Source organism: Oryctolagus cuniculus, chromosome 12 (assembly GCF_964237555.1).
Source record: "Oryctolagus cuniculus chromosome 12, mOryCun1.1, whole genome shotgun sequence".
Classification (NCBI taxonomy): Eukaryota; Metazoa; Chordata; class Mammalia; order Lagomorpha; family Leporidae; genus Oryctolagus; species Oryctolagus cuniculus.
The window spans coordinates 39,958,784-39,980,686 of record NC_091443.1 but is presented as its reverse complement, the minus strand read 5'-3'; the positions used below and the strand labels follow the sequence as shown (position 1 = coordinate 39,980,686).

At 38.9% G+C, this 21,903-nt stretch overlaps 1 protein-coding gene across 8 annotated transcripts in view; it reads right to left on the bottom strand.

Annotated features, from left to right (window-relative positions):
- RALGAPA1 (Ral GTPase activating protein catalytic subunit alpha 1) overlaps nt 1-21,903 on the bottom strand; it is a 269,311-nt gene that overhangs the window by 73,216 nt on the left and 174,192 nt on the right. For all 8 annotated transcript variants that reach the window (XM_051822764.2, XM_051822761.2, XM_051822766.2 and 5 more), the window contains 3 exons: nt 15,087-15,270; nt 4,053-4,914; nt 2,057-2,128 (listed from right to left, as the gene is read on the bottom strand). In XM_051822764.2, coding sequence (XP_051678724.2) covers nt 2,057-2,128; nt 4,053-4,914; nt 15,087-15,270 — 1,118 coding nt within the window. The remainder of the gene's footprint in view (nt 1-2,056; nt 2,129-4,052; nt 4,915-15,086; nt 15,271-21,903) is intronic.

The following is a 21,903-nucleotide window of genomic DNA, read 5'->3' as shown; positions in this document are numbered from 1 at the left end:
TTAAAATTAGTCAATTTTTTTTAAGATTAAGAAAAATGTGATTAATATCTTCTGCTGGCCAGGCTGAAGTTATATAGGGTTCTTACACAATGTTAGTGGAATTATAAATTATCACTTAAAGTAGTTATTTTGTAAAATATATGGCCCAAAAATACTTTATGTTTTGGCTCAATAATTCTATAGCTAGGAATCTATCCAAGGCTAAGAAATAAAAAACAATGTAGTGGTTGGCATCATGGCACAGTAGGTTAATTCTCCACCTGTGGCGCTGGCATCCCACATGGGTGCCAGTTCTAGTCCCGGCTGCCCTTCTTCCAGTCTAGCTTTCTGCTATGGCCTGGGAAAGCAGTGGAAGATTGCCCAAGTGCTTGGGCCCCTGCACCCATGTGGGAGACAGGGAAGAAGCTCCTGGCTTCAGACAGACACAGCTCTGGCCATTGTGGCAATTTGGGGAGTGAACCAGCGGAAGGAAGACCTTTCTCTCTGTCTCTTCCTCTCATTGTCTGTGACTCTACATCTCAAATAAATAAATAAAATCTTTAGGAAAAAAAAAAAAAAAGAAAAACAATGTAAATGTCCAATAATCACAGAATGTGGCAACCTGAAAGGTTATTTTTGAAAAATATCTAAATGAGGAATATGTTTACAATACAGAATAAAGCAAAAAAAAATTCGTTGAGTCCAGTTTTGTAAAAAATATGTCCATTAAAAAGGAGAGACTGAAAATAAATACGTTAGCAATAATGTTACAAAATATATGGATTATTTTCTGTTTTAGGTTTTTTGTAATAAGCAAAAACAAGTAATTTTGAAAAGGTCATTTCAAAGGAAGCTAAAAAGCATCAAAATAAAAACCAGTTAGGAACTACAGGAGGTGAATAAAGATTTTATTTGTCCATAAATTTGATCTTAAGAGGCATGAGAGGCCGCCGCCGTGGCTCACTAGGCTAATCCTCTGCCTTGTGGCGCCGGCACACCAGGTTCTAGTCCTGGTCGGGGCGCCGGATTCTGTCCCGGTTGCCCCTCTTCCAGGCCAGCTCTCTGCTGTGGCCAGGGAGTGCAGTGGAGGATGGCCCAAGTCCTTGGGCCCTGCACCGCATGGGAGACCAGGATAAGTACCTGGCTCCTGCCATTGGATTAGCGCAGTGCGCTGGCCGCAGCGCGCCGGCCGCGGCGGCCATTGGAGGGTGAATCAACGGCAAAGGAAGACCTTTCTCTCTGTCTCTCTCACTGTCCACTCTGCCTGTCCAAAAATAAATAAATAAATAAATAAATAAAAAAAGAGGCATGAGAGAGGAAAAGCTTGAAAGATAGTGACTGAGGCAAATTATTTTTCTGTTGTGTTTTAATGTAGACAACAAACATGTGTATGGTAAGAGGACTTAAGCAGAAAAACAAGATAAAGAGAATAACTTTTTGAAGAATATCTTAATGCCGCTAGATGAGGTAGAAAGCACAAGGATATACAGGGGAAAAAAAACAACTTTTCTGAAATGAAGGTAAGCAAGATAAGATGGCTGAACACAGAAATTTTCCTTTAATATTTAAAAAGATTTATTTACTTTTTACTTATTTTGAAAGGCAGAGTGCTAGTGAGAGAGAGGGACAGAAATTTAAAGAAGGGAAGATCCAGAGGCAGTTAAGGTGGGACAGGCCAACATCATCTCATCCACTTCGCATTCCTGCAGAACAACGATGTGACAGTGGAAGGTTTGTTTCAAAGTGGCTACCTAATGCGCCAGAATCACTAGATTTAATCAGAGCTGCAACTATTGTTTGTATATGTGTGGGAAAAACAAAGGATATTTTACAGGTTCAGTTATTTTTTTGTGGTCTAGAAGATGATTATGAAATTCATGAAAAAAGTGTAAACAATTCAAAGATACCAAACCTCTTAATGCAATCTTAACTTTTTCTTTAATTTCTTATTCCAAAGATTTCTTAGTTTCTGCTCAGAAAGTTATAAATCAACAATGCATTATTTTTCATATTATTCAAAAGAAAGAAACAGCGAAGAGCTGCTAGTTACAGATATGAGGGTTTTCCGACAACTTACCACTGCCTTGAATCCAGGTTTCTAAGTTCTCTAAGTAGCTTTTCATTTTTCTTCAGGAGATGAAAACTCCTCCTAAATAGAGAGATTTATAAACATTGTCATCCCCTTCGCAGTGAATGACATGACAGTCCTGGTAAAACTCTCCACTCTACTCATGCAACTTTTAAACTTTTCTTGCCTTTTCATATTTTTAACAAAGGAAAACAGACCCTAAAAAAATGTAGAGAATGTATGTCATTATTTCTACCAGGCCCTGTGTACTTCAGCTAGCAGAGCACATCTGCTGGCCTCTTTGATCCTCCCTGCAGATGTGAGCTTCCCAAACTTAGTCCAGAGAAATGGATAAAAGCACTTGTAAGTTCCTCCTTAAGAGTTTCAGAAAAATATGTGATAAAGTTGTACCACATGAGAAATAAACTATTTACGAAATCTAAATCATCACAACTAAGCAGGTGCAATTAAGATGGAATTTGTTTTCATCCTTATTTTATACTACATGTACATTTATATTTTGAAGCAGTATCTAAATTTATCAAATATCTTTTATGGGTGCTAGAAATATATAAGCTACATTGATGAAATCAATGCTTTAATATTTTTCTCAAGAGACAACACATTACAACCATATCACAGATAAAGAGTAGAACACATTTATCCTATAGTTGACTGGCATTTACCTGTAGTTGGACATACCGTAAGGCGAACTGTATTCCTGACTTTCCCATAAAATAGAGGATATTCCCCCCCCCCCTTTTTTTTTTGCCAGGTAGAGTTAGACAGTGTGAGAGAGAGACAGAGAGAGTTAGAGACAGTAAGAGAGAGACAGAAAGAAAGGTCTTCCTTCCGTTGGTTCATTCCCCTAATGGCCGCTATGGCCGGTGCTGCGCCGATCCGAAGCCAGGAGCCAGGTGCTTCCTCCTGGTCTCCCATGCGGGTGCAGAGACCCAAGCACTTGGGCCATCCTCCACTGCCTTCCCAGGCCACAGCAGAGAGCTGGACTAGAAGAGGAGCAACCGGGACTAGTACCCAGTGCCCCAACCGGGACTAGGGACTAGAACCCGGGGTGCCGGCGCCGCAGGCAAAGGATTAGCCAAGTGAGCCACAGTGCCAGCCAAGATATTCCTTTCTAATAAAGGGAAGGGTTTAAATCAAGTATAAATATAAACACTAAGCAAGTCAGCAGAACTCCATTTCAATGCTTCACATGCATTTGAATTATTTTAGAATTTGTCTAGTGGCATCTGAGCTTCCCGTGCTACCATATATTTTATTAATAATTCTGCTTCCATTTTTGTACAGCTTTTCATAACACAGCAATTAAAAACTAAATTTACTCATATACGAACAATGGTGTACATTAGAATCCAATATTGTCTTTTATGTACATTACTTAATTCTCATGGCTATGTGAGGTGGAATTATTCTCAATTTGTAGACTGACTACAGCATGATGCTCAAGGGTTAAGTGACTCAAAGTGATTCCTAGGTCTTCTAACTATAATATTCTTTTCATTTAACTCCTACCTAATTTATTTGAATACTTCATGTGTTTATCTTAAGTTTTTAATAAGGTATTGTAATATGCATCATTAAAAAAAGTGAAAAAAAATCCAGATTCCTTTCTTGACTTGCTCCTGAATTGAGTTAACTTGCCTTATTCAAATCAGAAATAAGTATATTGTGCTTCTTCTAAAAACAGACTGTTAGGTTGGTATGAAGGTTGGAAAAATAAATTTTTTTCCAGTCATATGAGTACAATTTCTAAATCAAACACTTCCAATATTCATTTTGAAAATGTTAATAATTTCATGGATTACATTATCTTTTATTACTGTTAATTCCTGGTACTAGTGGTCTCAAAACAATGTGCCTACTGGTCAAGGAATTAATCGGTAGATTAAAAGTTAGTGCAAATAAGAACGGATAGATAATTCTTCATTAGATGAGTAAGACAAACTTTTCTTTAAAAAAATAAAAATCTCTCCTTTGTTCTTACCGTTTGTCCCAGGAATTCATTCCCAATATACTAAGAAGCAATCGGCAGTAATAAAATGCTGACTGAGGTTTTTGAGGTATTGGTTCATCTTGTTCCATGGCTTTCATGTTTAAGTCATTAAAGTGCTTCTCAACAAATTCTTTTTCCTCTGTATGTTGCTTAAGGATGGCATTAATTACATCATTTTCCTGTTTTTCAGAAATGCACACAGGTTGTGGAGCAGGAATATTAAGTGAGATCCCAGTTCTCTGTAAGCATTCAGGACTAGTAACACCTAAATACTGCAAAAGCTCATCAAGAACATCTTCTTCATCTCTTATTGTATCCCAAGTTGGGACAGTTTCTCTAAATCGTTTAAACTGGACAGAAAGTTCATCTTTTACTGTTACGTCTTCTAAGCATTCATTAGATGCAGAAGGCTCTTCAGGCTTCTCTTGGTGAGACAATGAAAGTATAAAAGATGTAGGTTCTGACAAGCCACTTACAGGAGGCGGGCCATACAGGATAGCGGAATCCCATGAATATTTTCCAGAGAGATCACGTACTATGATTCTGACATTTGAGTTGGCAGATGCAAGGCCAGCAGATAAACCCCCTCCAGGCATACTCTCTTCTGATCTGATCTGGATACAGGATACTAAAGTTGTATTGTTCAATACAAAGAACTGGATGTTTGGACTCTCAAAAAGTTCCGGAGACAGTTCAGTACTTTCACTGTAATGATTGTCATGATTTTCACACACCTGACTTGTTAACATAGCAGGACCACCACTCATTGGATAATGGCCCAAGTGATTCACCAGATGCGTAATAACAGTGCGGGCTGCTATAGAGATTAATCCTTGCTGCATTTGAGTTTTCACTGAAAATAAAAAGAAAAATACATAAATGAGTGAGAATACTACAGCTTCCTAGGAAGTCATCTGACACTGAAATGTTAGACATACATAGGGAGTTCATCACATTGTTAAAAACACAAGTATTTGAGGAAATAGTAATATTTCCAATTTAGATTCTGTATTTCAGGAATCATGGTAAAGAGGGAAGAAAACTGTTTTGTGATTAAGTTTCATCTGATAAGGTAGCCTTTTTGGGAGATTTTTACTAATGAATCCAGAATTTAAAATAAAGCCTTTACATGTAAATCACTTCTGAATGGTTAAAATCTTATAAATCAGGGAGGGCATTTGGCCTGTGAAGATACCAGCTGGGACACTGGCATACTGTTCCAGAGTGACTGGATTCAAGTCCTGACTCCACTTCCAATTCCAGCTTCCTGCTAATGCATACCCTGGGAGGCAGCATGGGGAAACGTAAGTAGCTGAATCCCTGCCACCCATACGGGAGACCTGCACTGGGTTCCTGGCTCCTGGCTTTGGCCCAACCCAGCCTTGGCCACTGTGGGCATTTGGGGAGTGAACCAGCAGATGGGAACTGTGTTTTGTCTATCAGTCTCTATTTTTCTGCCTCTCAAGTTAAAAAAATATTAAGTCTTATAAATCAAACCATTGAAATTACAGATTAAAAAGCCAATGAAATCTACCCAACTGTTAAGTCTCTTACATCAAGGAAGATGCTAGATTCAGAAAGATAGTTTGCAGCACACCTTAAATGTCATTTAATTCTGACTTTTACTGAGGATATGAAAGTGTTTCTGGGAAAGGGATATTCTTTTTTTTTTTTTTTGTTTTTTGTTTTTTGTTTTTAGATCATAGAGCTTTTATTTTCAAGAAAAGAGAGAAGTGAGTTGGGTTGAACGTGGTTTGTTTCAAGACCACGTCCGTCGGGAGCCGCAGAAACCGGGAAAGGGATATTCTAATGAAGCTTAAGGAGTCAGAATCAATTTAAACAGCAAGTCAATATAGGTAGCATATGCCAAGTAAGATGTAAAGGAAAAACTATTTGATGGACCTTCTTATATTATCTGAGGTATTCTTCCAGATCAAGGTGGTCTATTGTAACAGCAAGAGATCTTTCCCAGGGGCTGGCGCTGTGGCGCAGCAGGTTAACACCCTGGCCTGAAGCGCTGACATCCCATATGGGTGCCGGTTCTAGTCCCGGCTGCCCCACTTCCAATCCAGCTCTCTGCTATGGCCTGAAAAAGCAGTGGAAGATGGCCCGAGTCCTTGGCCCCTGCACCTGTGTGGGAGTCTCAGAAGAAGCTCCTGGCTTCAGATTGGCGCAGCTCTGGCCGTTGCAGACATCTGGGGAGTGAACCTTTGGATGGAAGACCTCTCTCTCTCTGCCTCTCCTCTCTGTTTAACTCTGACTTTCAAATAAATAAATCAATCTTAAAAAAAAAAAAAGAAATCTTTTCCATTCTTAAGTACATCAGAAGAGTGAGTAATCAAGAAGCATACTGACAAGAATAATTTAACAGGGGCCAGCACTGTGGCATGTGGGTTAAGCTGCAGCCTGTGGCACTGGCATCCCATATGGGTGGCGATTTGAATCCCGGCTGCTCCATTTCCCATTTAGCTCCCTGCTAATGCATTGGGAAAGCACAGGAAGATGGCCCAAGTATTTGGGTCCTTGCTTTCACGTGGGAAACCCGGATGATGTTTCTGGCTCTTGGCTTTAGTCTGCCCCAACCCTGGCTGTTGGAGCCATTTGGGGAATGAACTAGCAGGTGGAAGACATCTCTCTGTCTCTGCAACTCTCCCTCTCTGTAACTCTGCCTTTCAAATAATTAAAAAAGAGTAATAAAAATCATGCATGAGGTGGGCATTTGGTCTAGTAGATAAGTCACATATTTGTAAGCCTGCATCCCACATGCCTGAATTCATGTCCTAGCCTGCTCCTGCATCTGGCTTCCTTTAATGTATACTCCAAGAGGTGGCGGCAGGGTCTCCCTTGTAAGAGATCTAAAGTGAGTTCTCTGCTTTGACTTGGCTCAGTCTGGACTGTGTGGGCATTTGGGGGAGTTAACCAGTGGATAGGAGATCTCTTCCTATCTGTCTCTTTCTGTTTCTCAAAATTTAAAAAACAAAATCACAGAAAGCAGTAAAAAGAAAGCTCAAAGAATATAGTGTTTATGACATCTGGAAAGGCAAGGCGTCTCAAAGTATGGAAAAAGAAGCACAGGGCAAAAGAAAAGTAGAGATTATAGAAAGACAGTAAAATGGAAAACAAGAAAACAATCACTTGTCAAAACCAACTAGCTGAAAACTCCCAGTGTGATTCTCAAGAAGGTTGATGTGGAAGCCAGTTTTGGATTGAGTGGTGTCAAGAAGTGTGAACAAGTGATTAATGGTTATCTTGTTACTTTCCATCCAAGATGTAAAAGAAGAGTTGTCTTTGGTAAACAAGCATTTATGCCTGCAAGGGCTCACAAGTGGTTATAGTGCTCTTGTATTTATTTAGTTTTAGACATAATTTTGGAGTATTTGTGTTGCTTTTATTATTCCACCAGTTGCAGAGTGACCTTGTGTGAGTGTTGTTTATATCCTCTAGAAATCACAGAATGACCTCATGGGAGTACTGTTTATATCCTCTAGAAGTTAATCAGTTGGAAAGAGCAGGGCCTAGGTTTCCACATACATATTCAACAATGACTGGAGCCAGCATTGTGGTACAGTGAGTCAAGCCACTGTCTGCAGTGCTGGCATCCCATATGAGCACTGGTTATAGAGTCCTGGCTGCTCCACTTCTAATCTAGCTCCCTGCTAATGCACCTGGGAAAGCAGTGGAAGATGGCCCAAGTCTTTGGGTCCCTGCCACCCACATGGGAGACCTGGATGGAGTTCCAGGATCCTGGCTTCAACCTATCCCAGCCCTACTCATTTCAGCCATTTTGGGCGTGAACCTACAGATAGATCTTTTTCTCATTGTCCCTCCCTCCCTCTTAGTACCTTTCATATAAATAAAATAAATATATATTTTTAAATGCCTGTAACTCAATTAACCTAACTTGAAAAAGAAGAGACTGGCTTGTACACTGCTAGTTATGATCACTAAAAAAAAGGCAAGATAGAATCATGTGACTCTCAGGATTAAGAACCAATACCAGTGAGCATAAGCAGAAAGTAAGCAACTAGCTGCTATCCACTAACACCAATATCATCTTCTTCATCTGTGAAAAAAATAATAGCTTTCTTTGGGCTTTGGTTGGTTTTATATATTATTAGTATCCCAACCTTAATCTTTTTTTTTTTTTACAGGCAGAGTGGACAGTGAGAGAGCGAGACAGAGAAAGAAAGGTCTTCCTTTGCCGTTGGTTCACCCTCCAATGGCCGCCGCTGCAGCCGGCGCACCGCGCTGATCCGATGGCAGGAGCCAGGATCCAGGTGCTTTTCCTGGTCTCCCATGGGGTGCAGGGCCCAAGCACCTGGGCCATCCTCCACTGCACTCCCTGGCCATAGCAGAGAGCTGGCCTGGAAGAGGGGCAACCGGGACAGAATCCGGCGCCCCGACCGGGACTAGAACCTGGTGTGCCGGCGCCGCAAGGTGGAGGATTAGCCTATTGAGCCACGGCGCCGGCCCCCAACCTTAATCTTAAAGCTGATAATCTTCAATTATCATTCATTCAAGTTTTTTTGTCCACATACATATGAATATCTAATAGTTTATTTAGAAGGCTTCAATTACATTGAAGTTTTAAAATTTTTTAAAAATATTTATTTATTTGAGAGGCAGAGTTACAGAGAGGCGGGGGCAGAGGCAGAGAGATGAGGTGTCTTCCCATCCGCTGGTTCACTCCCCAGATGGTCACAAGGGTAGGAGCTGCACCAATCCGAGGCCAGGATCCTGGAGCTTCTTCAGAGTTTCCCATGTGGGTGCAGGGGCCCAATGATTTGGGCCATCTTCTGCTGCTTTCCCAGGCCATTAGCAGGGAGCTGGATTGGAAGTAGAGCAGCTGGGACTCGAATTGGCACCCATAAGGAATGTTGGCACTGTAGACAGTGGCTTTACCTGCTGCTACGCCACAGCACTGGCACTGAGGTTTCTATTTTTTTAAAAAGTTAAAAGATTTATTTATTTGAAAGGAAGAATGACAGAGAGTCAGAGAGTCAGAGAATGAGAGAGTGAGAGAGAGAGAGGAAGAGAGTGAGAGAAAGAGAGAAACAGATCTTCATCTACTGGTTTATTCCCTAAACGGTCGCGATGGCCTCTCCAGCCCAAGCCAGGAGACTGGAACTCCATCTGGGCCTTCCAGATGGGTTGCAGGGGCCCAAGTACTTGGGCCATCTTCTGCTACTTTTCCAGGATTGGAAGCACAGTAACCAGGACTCAAACTGGTGCTCTGATATGGGATGATGACGTTGCAGGTGGCAGCTTAACCCCCTGAGCTACAATGCTGGCCACAGAGCTTTTAAATTACATGTATAAGGCTAGTTCTGAAAAATCAACCACAGAACAACAGATGACAAAACTAAATGGTTAATCTTAATTAAGACTATAAACAAAGGAAAAAGAAACACATGGGTGGCCTGCGTCTAGTGTCTGCTTCCCCTTCTCCTCTAACAACTCTGAATCTAAGAGGATGATCCAGCTTGTGCTCCTCAGTTTGCACATGAGCGCAGAGGGTTCACAAAGCTGTGACTTGCCTGCTGCAGGAGATTTCACACCAGGGCTGGTCTTCTGCTTTCTAGCTCAGTGTCATCTTACCCTTTACCACAACTCTAATTTTCACATTTTTTTTCTTTTGTTAAATTGCCTTTTCTTGGAGACATAAGAAAATAATGAATGCAAAACTCAATTTTCCTTGTGTACAAACTTCAGAAGAAAGTACTACTTAGTATAAAATACTAAATGGTCAGGATCAACTGAAAAATGATGTTTCAAGTGGTAGTGAAAAAAAATACAATTAATGAATTCAAAACTTCTGATATAGGAAAAATCTATTTACTCTTCCTTTCTTGCCTTTGTGTGATAAAGAGGTGATGTATTCTAAGTAGTGAATATTAAGAGAACACAAAAGTTTAACTTATGAACAAGGGAAAGAGTGTAATTATCACAGGATAGAAATTATCACAGGATAATTGCCATGCTCTGTGATCATGGATAAATCACAATAAAACTTCTTAAATGTCATTTTTCTGTAAGAATAACAGACTTATAAATGTAAATTTAAAAGTATTACATACAACACTGGATATAACAGAAACAATCTAAGTCATTCAATTTGGAGAATTACAAGATACATGTTTAATGTTTTTCAAACTTGCTCATGAATAAATTCCAAGAATGAGTCAGTTTTTCCCTAAAACATAAATCCCCAATCCCAGGTACCAGTCCATCCTATATATCCCCTTCTCAAGGAGCAGACAGTGGGAATGCAGTTTCAAAGAACTTGTCTGGGGCTGGGCATTTGGCCTAGCAGCTAAGATGCTTGTTAGGGCAGCTGCATCCCACATCAGAATGGCTGGGTTTGACTCCCAGTCAGGTTCCTGATTCCAGCTTTCAGCCAATGTGCACCCTGGGAGTTAGCAGTGATGAATCAAGCAGTTTTGTTCCTGTCATTCATATGCAAGACCTAGATTAAGTTCCTGACTCCTAATTTCAGCCCAGCCCAGCCTAGTCCTGGACATTTCTGGGCATTTGGGGAGTGAACTAGCAGATGGAAACTCTGGCTTGCTGTTTCTCTCAGCCTTTCAAATAAATTAATATAACTTTAATAAAAGAGCTTGTTCATAAATCTATCAAAATTATTAAACCTGCAAACAAAGAATAAATTTAGATTTCATATGCAGATAAAGGCATTTTTTTCTTCCCTAAGTTGCTTCTCTAAATTCAGGCTATATGCATAAATGTAAAGACCTCTCAATGTGTTAATTGGGCAATTAGATTTACTTTTGAGCTTTAAAATATAGAACATACATCTCTCATACGTATCTACTAAGACACAAAGAAGACATGATATTCTCTAATTTAGACATTCAAAATAAAATTCTAAAATAACCAGCCTTGTGAGAAAATGCAAAATGAAGATATTGATGCTTCTATGTCTTTATGTAACTAGTATTCATTTAAATAAGTCTATTCAGGGTTGTCTTTTCAGATTGTCAGATTAAACAAACCCTACAGCATTTGGAGCAAACCTGTAATTATAGATTATTATGGCATACAAAAGCAGCAGGACATAAAAAGCTGCTGCAATTCACTGCACTGTAATAGAACATGCAGAGGAAGTTAATTTTGGCAAATGCTTTAAATATTAGCTTTGCATAATATGTATAGGTGAAGCTGTAATTAGGACAGAATGAATCCTTTAGAGCCTTTCACTCTGACCCTGCAAATGATGACTTTTTGCTAATAAGACTACTGCCATTTGACAAAGAGCCAACTTACTACCTTGCCTTATTCTTCAGTAAATTTAATAATTATAGCTACTCCTGCCAATAGTTCTCAAATCAGTCTTGTTCAATCCAATACTGAGCTTATTAGGGACACTCTATGTTTAGAATTCTTTGGCCAAAAAAGTACTTGAAGATGATGAAGCATGCCTTAGACAAGGGCACAATGATCAGTCATTTTTACCACATTAAAAAAAGCCCCACAGCTTGTAATCACTACAAACCAGAGAATCACCTGCTGTTAGCCCCCGGCTGTTCCTTAAAAATTCTGCATTTATCTGGTCCTTAGTTTCTTTAAGGAAGTCTGAAGGGAATACTATAGAGCATTTGGTACCAATACAAAGTTCATCTGTTTACACTTTTTCCTTTGCTTCTTTTATAGTGATTGATATTGTACAGTATATTTTATATGAAATACATCAAAACTTCCGTTTATATTAGTAAAATCTATTTATTGTGTTGTTAAAGAAACATGCTATACTGTCTTAACTCAAAAATGCAAAGAGTAACTAATTTTTCACATAATTTTATTCTAAAGAGATCATTTTAAGTTGCTGTATCAATTAACATACAAATTATTGTGCTATATTTGCTATCCAGTCTATCTTTTTTTTTTTTTTTTTTTTTTTTTGGACAGGCAGAGTGGACAGTGAGAGAGAGACAGAGAGAAAGGTCTTCCTTTGCCATTGGTTCACCCTCCAATGGCCACCGCGGCCGGCGCACTGCAGCCGGCACACCGCACTGATCCGATGGCAGGAGCCAGGTACTTATCCTGGTCTCCCATGGGGTACAGGGCCCAAGGACTTGGGCCATCCTCCACTGCACTCCCTGGCCACAGCAGAGAGCTGGCCTGGAAGAGGGGCAACCGGGACAGAATCCGGCGCCCCGACCGGGACTAGAACCCGCTGTGCCGGCGCCGCAAGGCAGAGGATTAGCCTAGTGAGCCGCGGCGCTGGCTATCCAGTCTATCTTTTTATATTTGAGGAGTTACTATTTTATTTCTATATGGCAGTACTTCTAGAAGTTCATGAAAAATGCTTCTCATGAAAAAACAATGTGTGGATGTTATTGTGTTTTATTTGGAAGGCCGAGAGCCACAGAGAGATGGGGTGGGAGGGGGTGGGAGAACATGCTCCTGGACTGTACCAGGTTGAAGCTAAGAGATACAAACTCTAGGTCTCCAATGTATGTCTCCAATATAGCGATGCTCTCAGTGGTTATCCACTATGTCTGCACATTAGTCACATGCAGAGCTTTTAAAAAATTCCAGCAATCCTGGGTTATCAAAAAAATTTTTGGATGGCATTGGAGCATCAGTACTCTATTACACATCCAAAGGTGAGATCCACTGTTTTAACTTCTTATTGCCAACCGTGCCTTCTTACTGACTGTCTAAATAACTCTATTCTCTCTCAATGTACTAGCTATTGCTTGTAATTCATTCATTCTTGGGTTTCATGGCTAAACCATATGCCAATATTCTGAAATCTATACTTCCCTTGCATTTCTTCCTCACTCACCTTATGGTTAAATATTGCAACCAAAACAATGTAGTTTCTATTTTCTATTATGACCTCAGTAACTTCTGTCCTTCCCTTCCCATCCTTTCCTTCCATCTTCCTTTTCTTCCTAGTTAGGCCTATCCCTAACAGCTGTACTTCCCAGCTCACCTCTTCCAGGAATTCAGTAGAATTCAGTCTTGTATTGATATCCTTTTCATTTACTTCCTTAATAGGCTTTAAATAATCAACTCTTTTGATCCTAACCTTGAATCATCCTTTAGTTTACCTACTGTTTTATTATCTTTTCACTTTCCAACAAACTTCTTTACAGAGTATTTTCCATGGGATGGCTCTCCTTCCTCAGCCTGTAGTCATTTGTTTCTGCCTCCTACTTCTCTGCTGACACTAAAGCAGACATATTTGCCAGTCCTTTCATACTTGACCTCTGTTGGCTAGCCTTTTAAAAGGCTTTCTCTTTTCATAGTTTCTAAGAAATGACTCTCCCAGCTTTCCTACCCTTCCAACATTTTCTTCTCAGAACCCACAGAAGTAAATGTAGATTCCTAACAATGATCTGTTGCCAAGATCTAGGTCTGTATATACCAATAATTGTCCACTAGGTGTCTTCATATGAATGTTCAAAAAGCATCCCAAAGTAAGTATTTACCATACTGCTTTCCACATTCTTCCTCCCCAATCACTTCTTCTCTTACATTCTTGATCTATCCTGGGGAAAATCTAACCAATCTCCAAGTCAGAATCTAACCAATCAGAAATCTGTAGATCCCTCCTTTTTCTTAACAAAAGCCTCTAAACTTTACTGCCTAAATATTTTTCAAAGTAATCTTTCTTTTCTGTTCCTACCGTCATTCTTTAGTAGGTATTCTTTAACTAAATGAAATTAAATTTAAAAAGATCTAAACAAACAAGCAAAAAAAAAAAAACTAAATGAAAAGTTCAGTTAAAGTCTTCAGCAACTATTCCTTGGCATATTATAACAGTAGCAAGATAGATCACACTGGTTTTGGGGAAACTTCCCAAATCAACCTCGTATATCAAGGTTTAGAAAACTTCTTCTGTAAAGGACCAGATGGGAACTATTTCTGTTTTGTGGGCCATGTGATTTCTGCTGCTGTTCAGCATTTCTAGTTACACTAAAGAAGCCATAATGACACAAAACAACATGGAGACAGTCCAATAAGACTATCTACAGAAACGGGCCTCTGGCATGAGCCATAATTTGCTGATTCCTACAAAATACTGTCAAAAGTGCTCTTAATACTAATTTTATCGTGTGTTCCCTTCCTGAAAATTCTTCACTCTCTGCTGTGTTCCCATGTACCATATTCAGTATCTTGCATATACTTTTCTTTTTATACTCATAAGGTTATTTGTTTATATTTTTCTCTTGTATCAGAAAGTGAATTCTTGAATATAGACCAACTGGGATTTTAAAAGAAAGCTACTGAGTTCACTCTTTTCCAAGAAATGTGCAGAGTGCTTTACAAATGTTAGTATTCAAAACAACCCTACAAAGGAACTAATATTATTCTCAACTTACAAATAAGAAAATAGTTACTTAGCAATTGGGAGTCAAAATTCAGTAGCAGGTCTGTCAGACTCCAAAGTTCTCTCATTCTATGTAAATCATATGATATATATATAATATCAAAAAGAAACTCTAAGAATAACATAGCCAGATAACAAAGGGAACATTATTATATATAGTATTAGTAATTGCACATGAACAGATATATCTTACACTACAAATGAACTTCCGGGGGTTGGCACTGTGGTGTAGTAGGCTAAGCCTCAGCCTGTGGCAACAGCTTCCCATATGAGTGCCAGTTTATGTCCTAGCTGCTCTTCTTGTGATCCAACTCTGCTTGTGGACTGGGAAAGAAGTGGAAGATGGCCCAAATGCTTGGGCCCCTGCACCTGCATGGGAGACCTGGAGAAGGTTCAAGGCTCCTGGCTTCTGGCTTTGGAACAGCTCAGCTCTGGCTGTAGTGGCCATTTGGGGAAGTGAACCAGTGGATAGAAGACCTTTCTCTCTGTCTCTCCTTTTCTATCTGTAACTCTACCTCTCAAATAAATAAGTAAATAAATAAATGAACTTCTGCTAGAATATACGTGGTTATATAAACAATCAAAGTAAGACACATTCTTCTCCTCTATTAAATCAAACCTTGCAGGAACCCAAGCAGTGATATTGTCCTCTAAAGAATTCATTTTACCTTCTGTTACTGGCTGGAGTTTAGAAGACCGCTCTGAATCAGGAGAGTGTAGAGGTTCAGGCTCTTTCAGACTCTCCAAATGCATAAAAGGATCATAATCTACAGATGCCAAATCAGACAGGCTTATTGGAAAATACTTTGGATTGCTAAAACATTGAGCTCCATAAACACACCCATGTAAAACCTGAAAACAGAGAAAAGAAAATTCCAAATTTTACTTTCAAGTGGAAATAAGTAAAAATAAAAGGAGAAAAAAGTCAACAGGTAACAAAAGAACTTGGCAACATTTTTAGATATTTTTAAATTTAGCTATTAAGGTAAAATTTAATAACTCTTAAAAAATGAGTAAAATCTAAGAAATGATTCTTCAATTCAGCAAAAACAACAGTATCTTATAGGAAGTACTTTTTTTTAGATTTATATATGAATTTACTTTTATTTTTAAAATTGTTTAAATTATATAAATTTGTCATGCTTTTCATAAATACAGATTTAGGAGAACAGTGGTACTCCTACCCTACACTACCTCTTGCCCATGCTCCCACACTCCTCCTCTTTCCTTTCTTATTTTTTCTTTTAATTTTTACAATGACATATTTTCAGTTTATTTTATAAGCAAAGCTTAACATTTCACTAAGTAAATAATTCAACAAACAATAAAGAACTTGTCTCACCAGTAGAGACAAGGGCTGTAAACACAAATCAATTCTCAAAATGTCAATTTTGTTCATATAGCAATTTTTTGTGCTCTATTAATTGTAACAGATCAGGGAAAACATAAGGTATTTGTCATCTTGGGACTAGCTTATTTCACTAAGCATAATGGTTTCTAACTACATTCACTTTTTGCAAAAGACAGGATTTCATTCCTTTTTACAGCTGAGTAGTATTCCATAATGTATATATACCACACTTTCTTTATCCAGTCATCAACTCAGACATTGGGATTGATTTCCTATCTTAGGAATTGATTCCCTATCTTAGCTCTTGTGAATTGTACATGGGGGTACAGATAACTCTTTCATATGCAGATTTCATTTCATTTGGGTAAATTCCCAGGAGTGGAATGCTGGGTCATATGATCAGACCTGTTTTCAGATGGCATAGAAATCTATACAGTGTCTCATGATGGTTGTCCTAGTTTACATTCTCACTAACAGTGTATTAGGGTATCTTTTCCCCACAATTTTTTGCCAGTATTTATTGTTTTCTGATTTATGTACAAGAGCCATCCTAACTAGGGTGACGCAAAATCTCATTGTGGTTTTGATTTGCATTTCCCTGATGGCTAGTGATCTTGAGTATTTTTTCATCTGTCTTTTGGCCATCTGAATTTCATTTTTTGAAAAATGCTTGTCCATATCCTTTGCCTATTTATTTTTTTGACAGGCAGAGTTATACAGTGAAAGAGAGAGGCAGAGAAAGGTCTTCCTTTCGTTGGTTCACCCCCAAAATGGCTACCACGGCCGGCACACTGTGCCGATCCAAAGCCAGGTGCAGGTGTTTCCTCCTGGTCTCCCATGCAGGTGCAGAGCCCAAGCACTGGGGCCATCCTCCACTGCCATCCCAGGCCACAGCAGAGAGCTGGACTGGAAGAGGGGCAACTGGGACAGAATCCAGAGCCCCAACCGGGACTCTGGAACCCAGGACTAGAACCCAGGGTGCCGGTGCTGCAGGCGGAGGATTAGCCAAGTGAGCTGTGCCACTGGCCTATTTTTTTAACCAAATTGTTCGTTTTGCTGTTGTGGAGTTTTTTGAGCTCATTATATATTCTAGGTATTACTCCTATATCAGTTGCATAGTTTGCAAATATTTTTTCCCACTCTTTTGGCTGCTTCTTTGCTTTGTTGAGTGTTCTGTTTGTAGTGCAGATGCTTCTCACAAGTTTATTTTTGTGCCAGTACCAGGCCATTGGATTATAACTTCCCTGTAGTGTGTCTTGAAATCTGATATTGTGATGCCTCTGGCTTTGCTTTTGTTTAAAATTGCTTTAGTTCTTCAGGGTCTCTTTTGTCCATATGAATTTTATCAGCATTTCTTCTAGATTTGTTGGGTTTTGACTGGGATCACACTGAATCTGTAAATTGCTTTTGGTAGTGTGAATGTTTTGATGGTATTAAATCTTCCAATCCAGTCATGAAAGATTCTTCCACTTTTTTGCTGTCTTCTTTCCTTCTTTAATGTTTTGTAATTTACATTGTAGAGGTCTTCCAACTGCTTGATTAAAGTTATTCCAAAGCATCTAGATTTTTTTGAATGGGCCAGCATTATGGTACAGTGGGTAAAGCTGCTTCCTACAGTGCCAGCATCCCATATGGGCACCAGTTCATGTCCCTGCTGCTCCACTTCCAGTCCAGCTCCCTGCTAATGGCATGGGAAAAGTAGTGGAAGATAGCCCAAGTGCTTGGGCCCCTGCCACCAATGTGGGAGCCCCACAGGAAGGTTCTGGCTCCTAACTTCGGCCTGGCCCAATCCTGGCTGTTGTGGCCATTTGGGAAATAAATCAGTGGATGGAAGATCTGTCTATCCCTTTCTCTGTGTAACTCTTTAAAATAAATAAAATAAAAAGAAAAAAAACCCAAAATTTTTTGTAGCTATTGTGCATGGGACTGATCTTACAAGTTCCTTCTCAGCCATGGCATTGTTTGTATATATAAAGCTATTGATTTTTATGTCCTACAACTTTACCAAACTCTCTCATGAGCTTCAAATGGTCTCACAGTGGAATCTTTTTGTTTTCCTATATATAGGATCATGTCATCAGCAAACAGGGATAATTTGATTTCCTCCTTTCTAATTTGTATCTATTTGATTTCTTCTTCTTGCCTAATGGTTCTGGCTGAAGCTTCCAGAAATGTATTGAATAGCAATGGTAAAATTGGACATCCTTGTTTGGTTCCAGATCTTAGTGAAAATCCATTCAATTTGATGCTGGCTATGGGTTTGTGATATATTGGCTTGAATGTTATCTCTATACTGAATTTCCTTAAGGTTTTCATCATGAAAGGATGTATATTTTATCAAACCCTTTTTCTGCATCTATTGATCTATTAGGATAATAATATATTTTTTAAGATTTTATTTTATTTTATTTTTTGAGAGGTAGAGTTACAGACAGAGGGAAAAGAGATAGAGAGAAAGTTCTTCCTTCTGTTGGTTCACTCCCAAATGGCTGCAACTGTAGTTATGCCAATCTGAAGCCAGGAGCCAGGAGCTCCTTCAGGGTCTTCCATACAGGTGCAGGGGCCCAAGCAGTTGGGCCATCTTCTACTGGTCTCCCAGGCCATAGCAGAGAGCCGGATTTGAAGAGGCACAGCTGGGACTTGAACTGGTGCCCACATGGGATGCCAGCGCCGCAGACGGAGGATTAACCTACTGGCCCCAATCTATGGCTTTTATTCCAATGTGATGTGATATATTACATTTATTAATGTGATGAGACATATGACATTTATTGACTTGTGTATGTTGAACCATCCCTGAATACCAGGGATAAATCCCACTTGGTACAGGTGAATGATCTTTCAGATATGTTTTGTATTCAATTACAGTATTTTGTTGAGGATTTTTGCATCTATGTTCATCATGGATAATAGTGTATAGTTTTGTTTCTTTGTTATATCTTTTTCTGGTTTAGGTAGTAAGGTGATGCTGACCTCATAGAAGGATTTTGTTGGATTCCCTCCCCTTTGAATTGTTTTGAATAGTTTGAGAAGAATTGGAATTAGTTCTTTAAAAGTTTGGTAGAATTCAGCAGTGAAGCCATCTGGTCCTGGGCTTTTCTTTGATGGGGGTGAGGGGAGTCTTTATTACTGATTCAATCTACATCTTGGATATTGGTCTATTTAGGTTTTCTATGCCTTTGTGACTCAATTTTGGTAGACTGTATATGACCAGAAATCTATCCATTTCTTTTAGGTTTTCCAATTTGTTGGCATATAGCTGTTTATAGTAATTCATGATGATTCTTTTTATTTATGTGGTGAAACTGTATATGACAAGAAATCTATCCATTTGTTGGCATATAGTTGTTTATAGTAATTCATGATGATTCTTTTTATTTCTGTGGTGTCTGTTGTACCATCTCTTCATTTCATTGATCTTTTGTATTATTTTTGGCCTCTATTTTGTTTATTTCTTCTCTAATAATAATTATTTCTTCTTATTAATTTTGGGTTTGGTTTATTCATGTTTTTCTGGGTCCGTGAGATGCCTTATTAGATCATTTATTTAACACCTTTCCAATTTCTTGATGTAGGCATTAATTGTTACAAATCTCCCTCTTAACTTTACTTTTGCTAAACCCTATAGGTTTTGATACGTAGTATTATCATCTTCATTCATCTGCAGAAATTTTTTGATTTGTTCTATGACCTGCACCTCATTCTTGAGTGTGTTGTTCAGTCTTCTTGTGTTTGCATATTTTCTGAAGTTTCTTGTTAACTTCCAGCTTCATTCTATTGTGGTCAGAAAAAGATACCTGGCATTATGTCAGTGTTTTGAATTCGTTGAGACTTGCTTTATTTCCTAGAACTTGATCCACTCTCAAGAAAGTTCCATGCACTGATGAAAAGAATGTGTATTATGCATCTGTGGGATGAAATTTCTGTAGATATCCATTAGGTCCATTTGGTCCATAGTGTAGATTAGCTCTGTCCTTTTTTTTTTTTTTTTAAAGATTTACTTATTATTTATTTGAAAGGCAGAGTTACAGAGAGGCAGAGGCAGAGAGAGACAGTTCTTTCATATGCTGGTTCACTCTCCAAATGGCCCCAATGTCTGGAGTTGGGCTGATCTGAAGCCAGGAGCCAGGAGATTCTTCCAGGTCTCCCACGTGGGTGCAGGCGCCTAACTATTTGGGCCATCTTCTACTGTTTCCCCATGCCACAGCAGAGACCTGGATTGGAAGCAGAGCAACTGAGACTCAAACTGGCGCCCATATGGGATGCCAGCACTGCAAGCAGCGGCTTTACTGGCTACGCCACAGCGCCCACCCCGCTCTATTGTTCTTTATTGATTTTTTTTGCCTGGCTGATCTGTCCATTGATGAAAGTGGGGTGTGAAGTTCCCCATTATTAATGTACTGGAGTCTATGTCTCTCTTTAGATTTATTAACATTTGTTTTAAATAGCCAGGCACCCTGGCATTAGATGCATATACATTTACTATAGTCACATCTTCCTGTAGAGTTGATCCCTTAACCATTACATGACCTTATTTGTTTCTTTTAACAGTTTTTGTGTTAAAGCCTATTTTGTCTGATGTTAGGATGGCTACATCTACTCTTAGCTTTCTTAGCCTGGAATATCTTTTTCTATCCCTTCACTTTTAGTCTGTGTATATTTTTGCTGGTGAAGTGTGTTTCTGGTAGGCAACAGATGAGTCTTTTTTTTTTTTTTTTAAGATTTATTTATTTACTTGAGAGGCAGAGTTAGAGTGAGAGGGAAAGACAGAGAAAAAAGGTCTTCCATCCACTGGTTCACTCCATAAATGGTTGCAGCAGCTGGTGCTGAGCTGATCCAAAGCCAGGAGCAGAAGCTGCTTCTGGGGCTCCCACACGGGTGCAGGGACCTAACCACTTGGGCCATCAACAGAGAGTTGGATTGGAAGTGGAGCAGCAAGACTCAAACCAGCACCCATATGGGATGTTGGTGCCGCAGGTGGATGCTGGACCTACTGCGCCACAGCTCCAGCCCTGGGTCTCATGTTTTTAATCCATTCAGCCAGTCTGTATCTTTCAATTAGAGAATTTAGGCCATTGACATTCAAGGTTATTATTTATAAATAATGACTTGGCCTTGCCAATGTCCCCTAACTATTCCTACTGTTTGCTTTGGATTTCCTTTGTAATTTTACTAGGAGATTTTCTGCCTTAATATTCTTTCATAATGATGACTATCTTTCTGTATTTCTGTGTGTAGCACATCCTTACATGTCATTTGTAAAGCTGAATAAGTGGTGACAAATTTTTTCAATTTCTGTTTTGGAAGGTCTTTACTTTCATTCATAAATGACAGCTTTGCAAGGTACGTTATTCTAGGATGACAGTTTTTTCTTTTAAGATTTGAACTATCTCTCTCCATTTTCTCTCCGAGCCTTTAAGGTTTCTGATGAGAAGTCAGTAGTGAGTCTCATTGGAGATCCTCTGAAGGTAATCTGGTGTTCCTCATATGTACATTTTAGAATCTTTTCTTTATTGTTTTACTGTTGAAAATCTGAATATAATGTGTTGTGGCATAGATCTTTTCTAGTCATCTCTGTTAGGAATTCTATGTGCTTCCTGTACTTGGATGTCTCTTTCTTTCTCCAAATTGGGGAAGTTTTCTGTTATTATTTCACTGAATAGGCCTTCTAATTCATTGTCTCTTACCAAACATCCTAAGGCATGTACTTTTGGTTATTTGATAGTATCCCATAGATCTCATAAACTCTATTTGGTTTATCTCATTTCATCTCCTTTTTTTAATGTCTGAAACATTTCCAAAGATTTGTCTTGTAGCTCAGATATTCCTTCTTCTGCCTCACCAAGTCTGCTGTTGAGGCCTTCCACTGTATTTTTTATTTGACATATTAATTTCTTCATTCCTTATATTTCAGTTTGATTTCTCTTCACTTTATCTCAAAGGAAAATTTGTCTTTAATGTCATGTATGGGTTTCTTTAAGTCATGAATTTGCATTTCACTTTTCTTTTTTTTTTTTTGAGTAATATTATTACCATTCTTTGGAATTCCCTTTTAGGCATTTCATCAAACTTTTTGTCTTCACATTTGTGGAAATACTTGTTGGTTTTCTCTTCTGATGGCTTAGTGGAGTGTC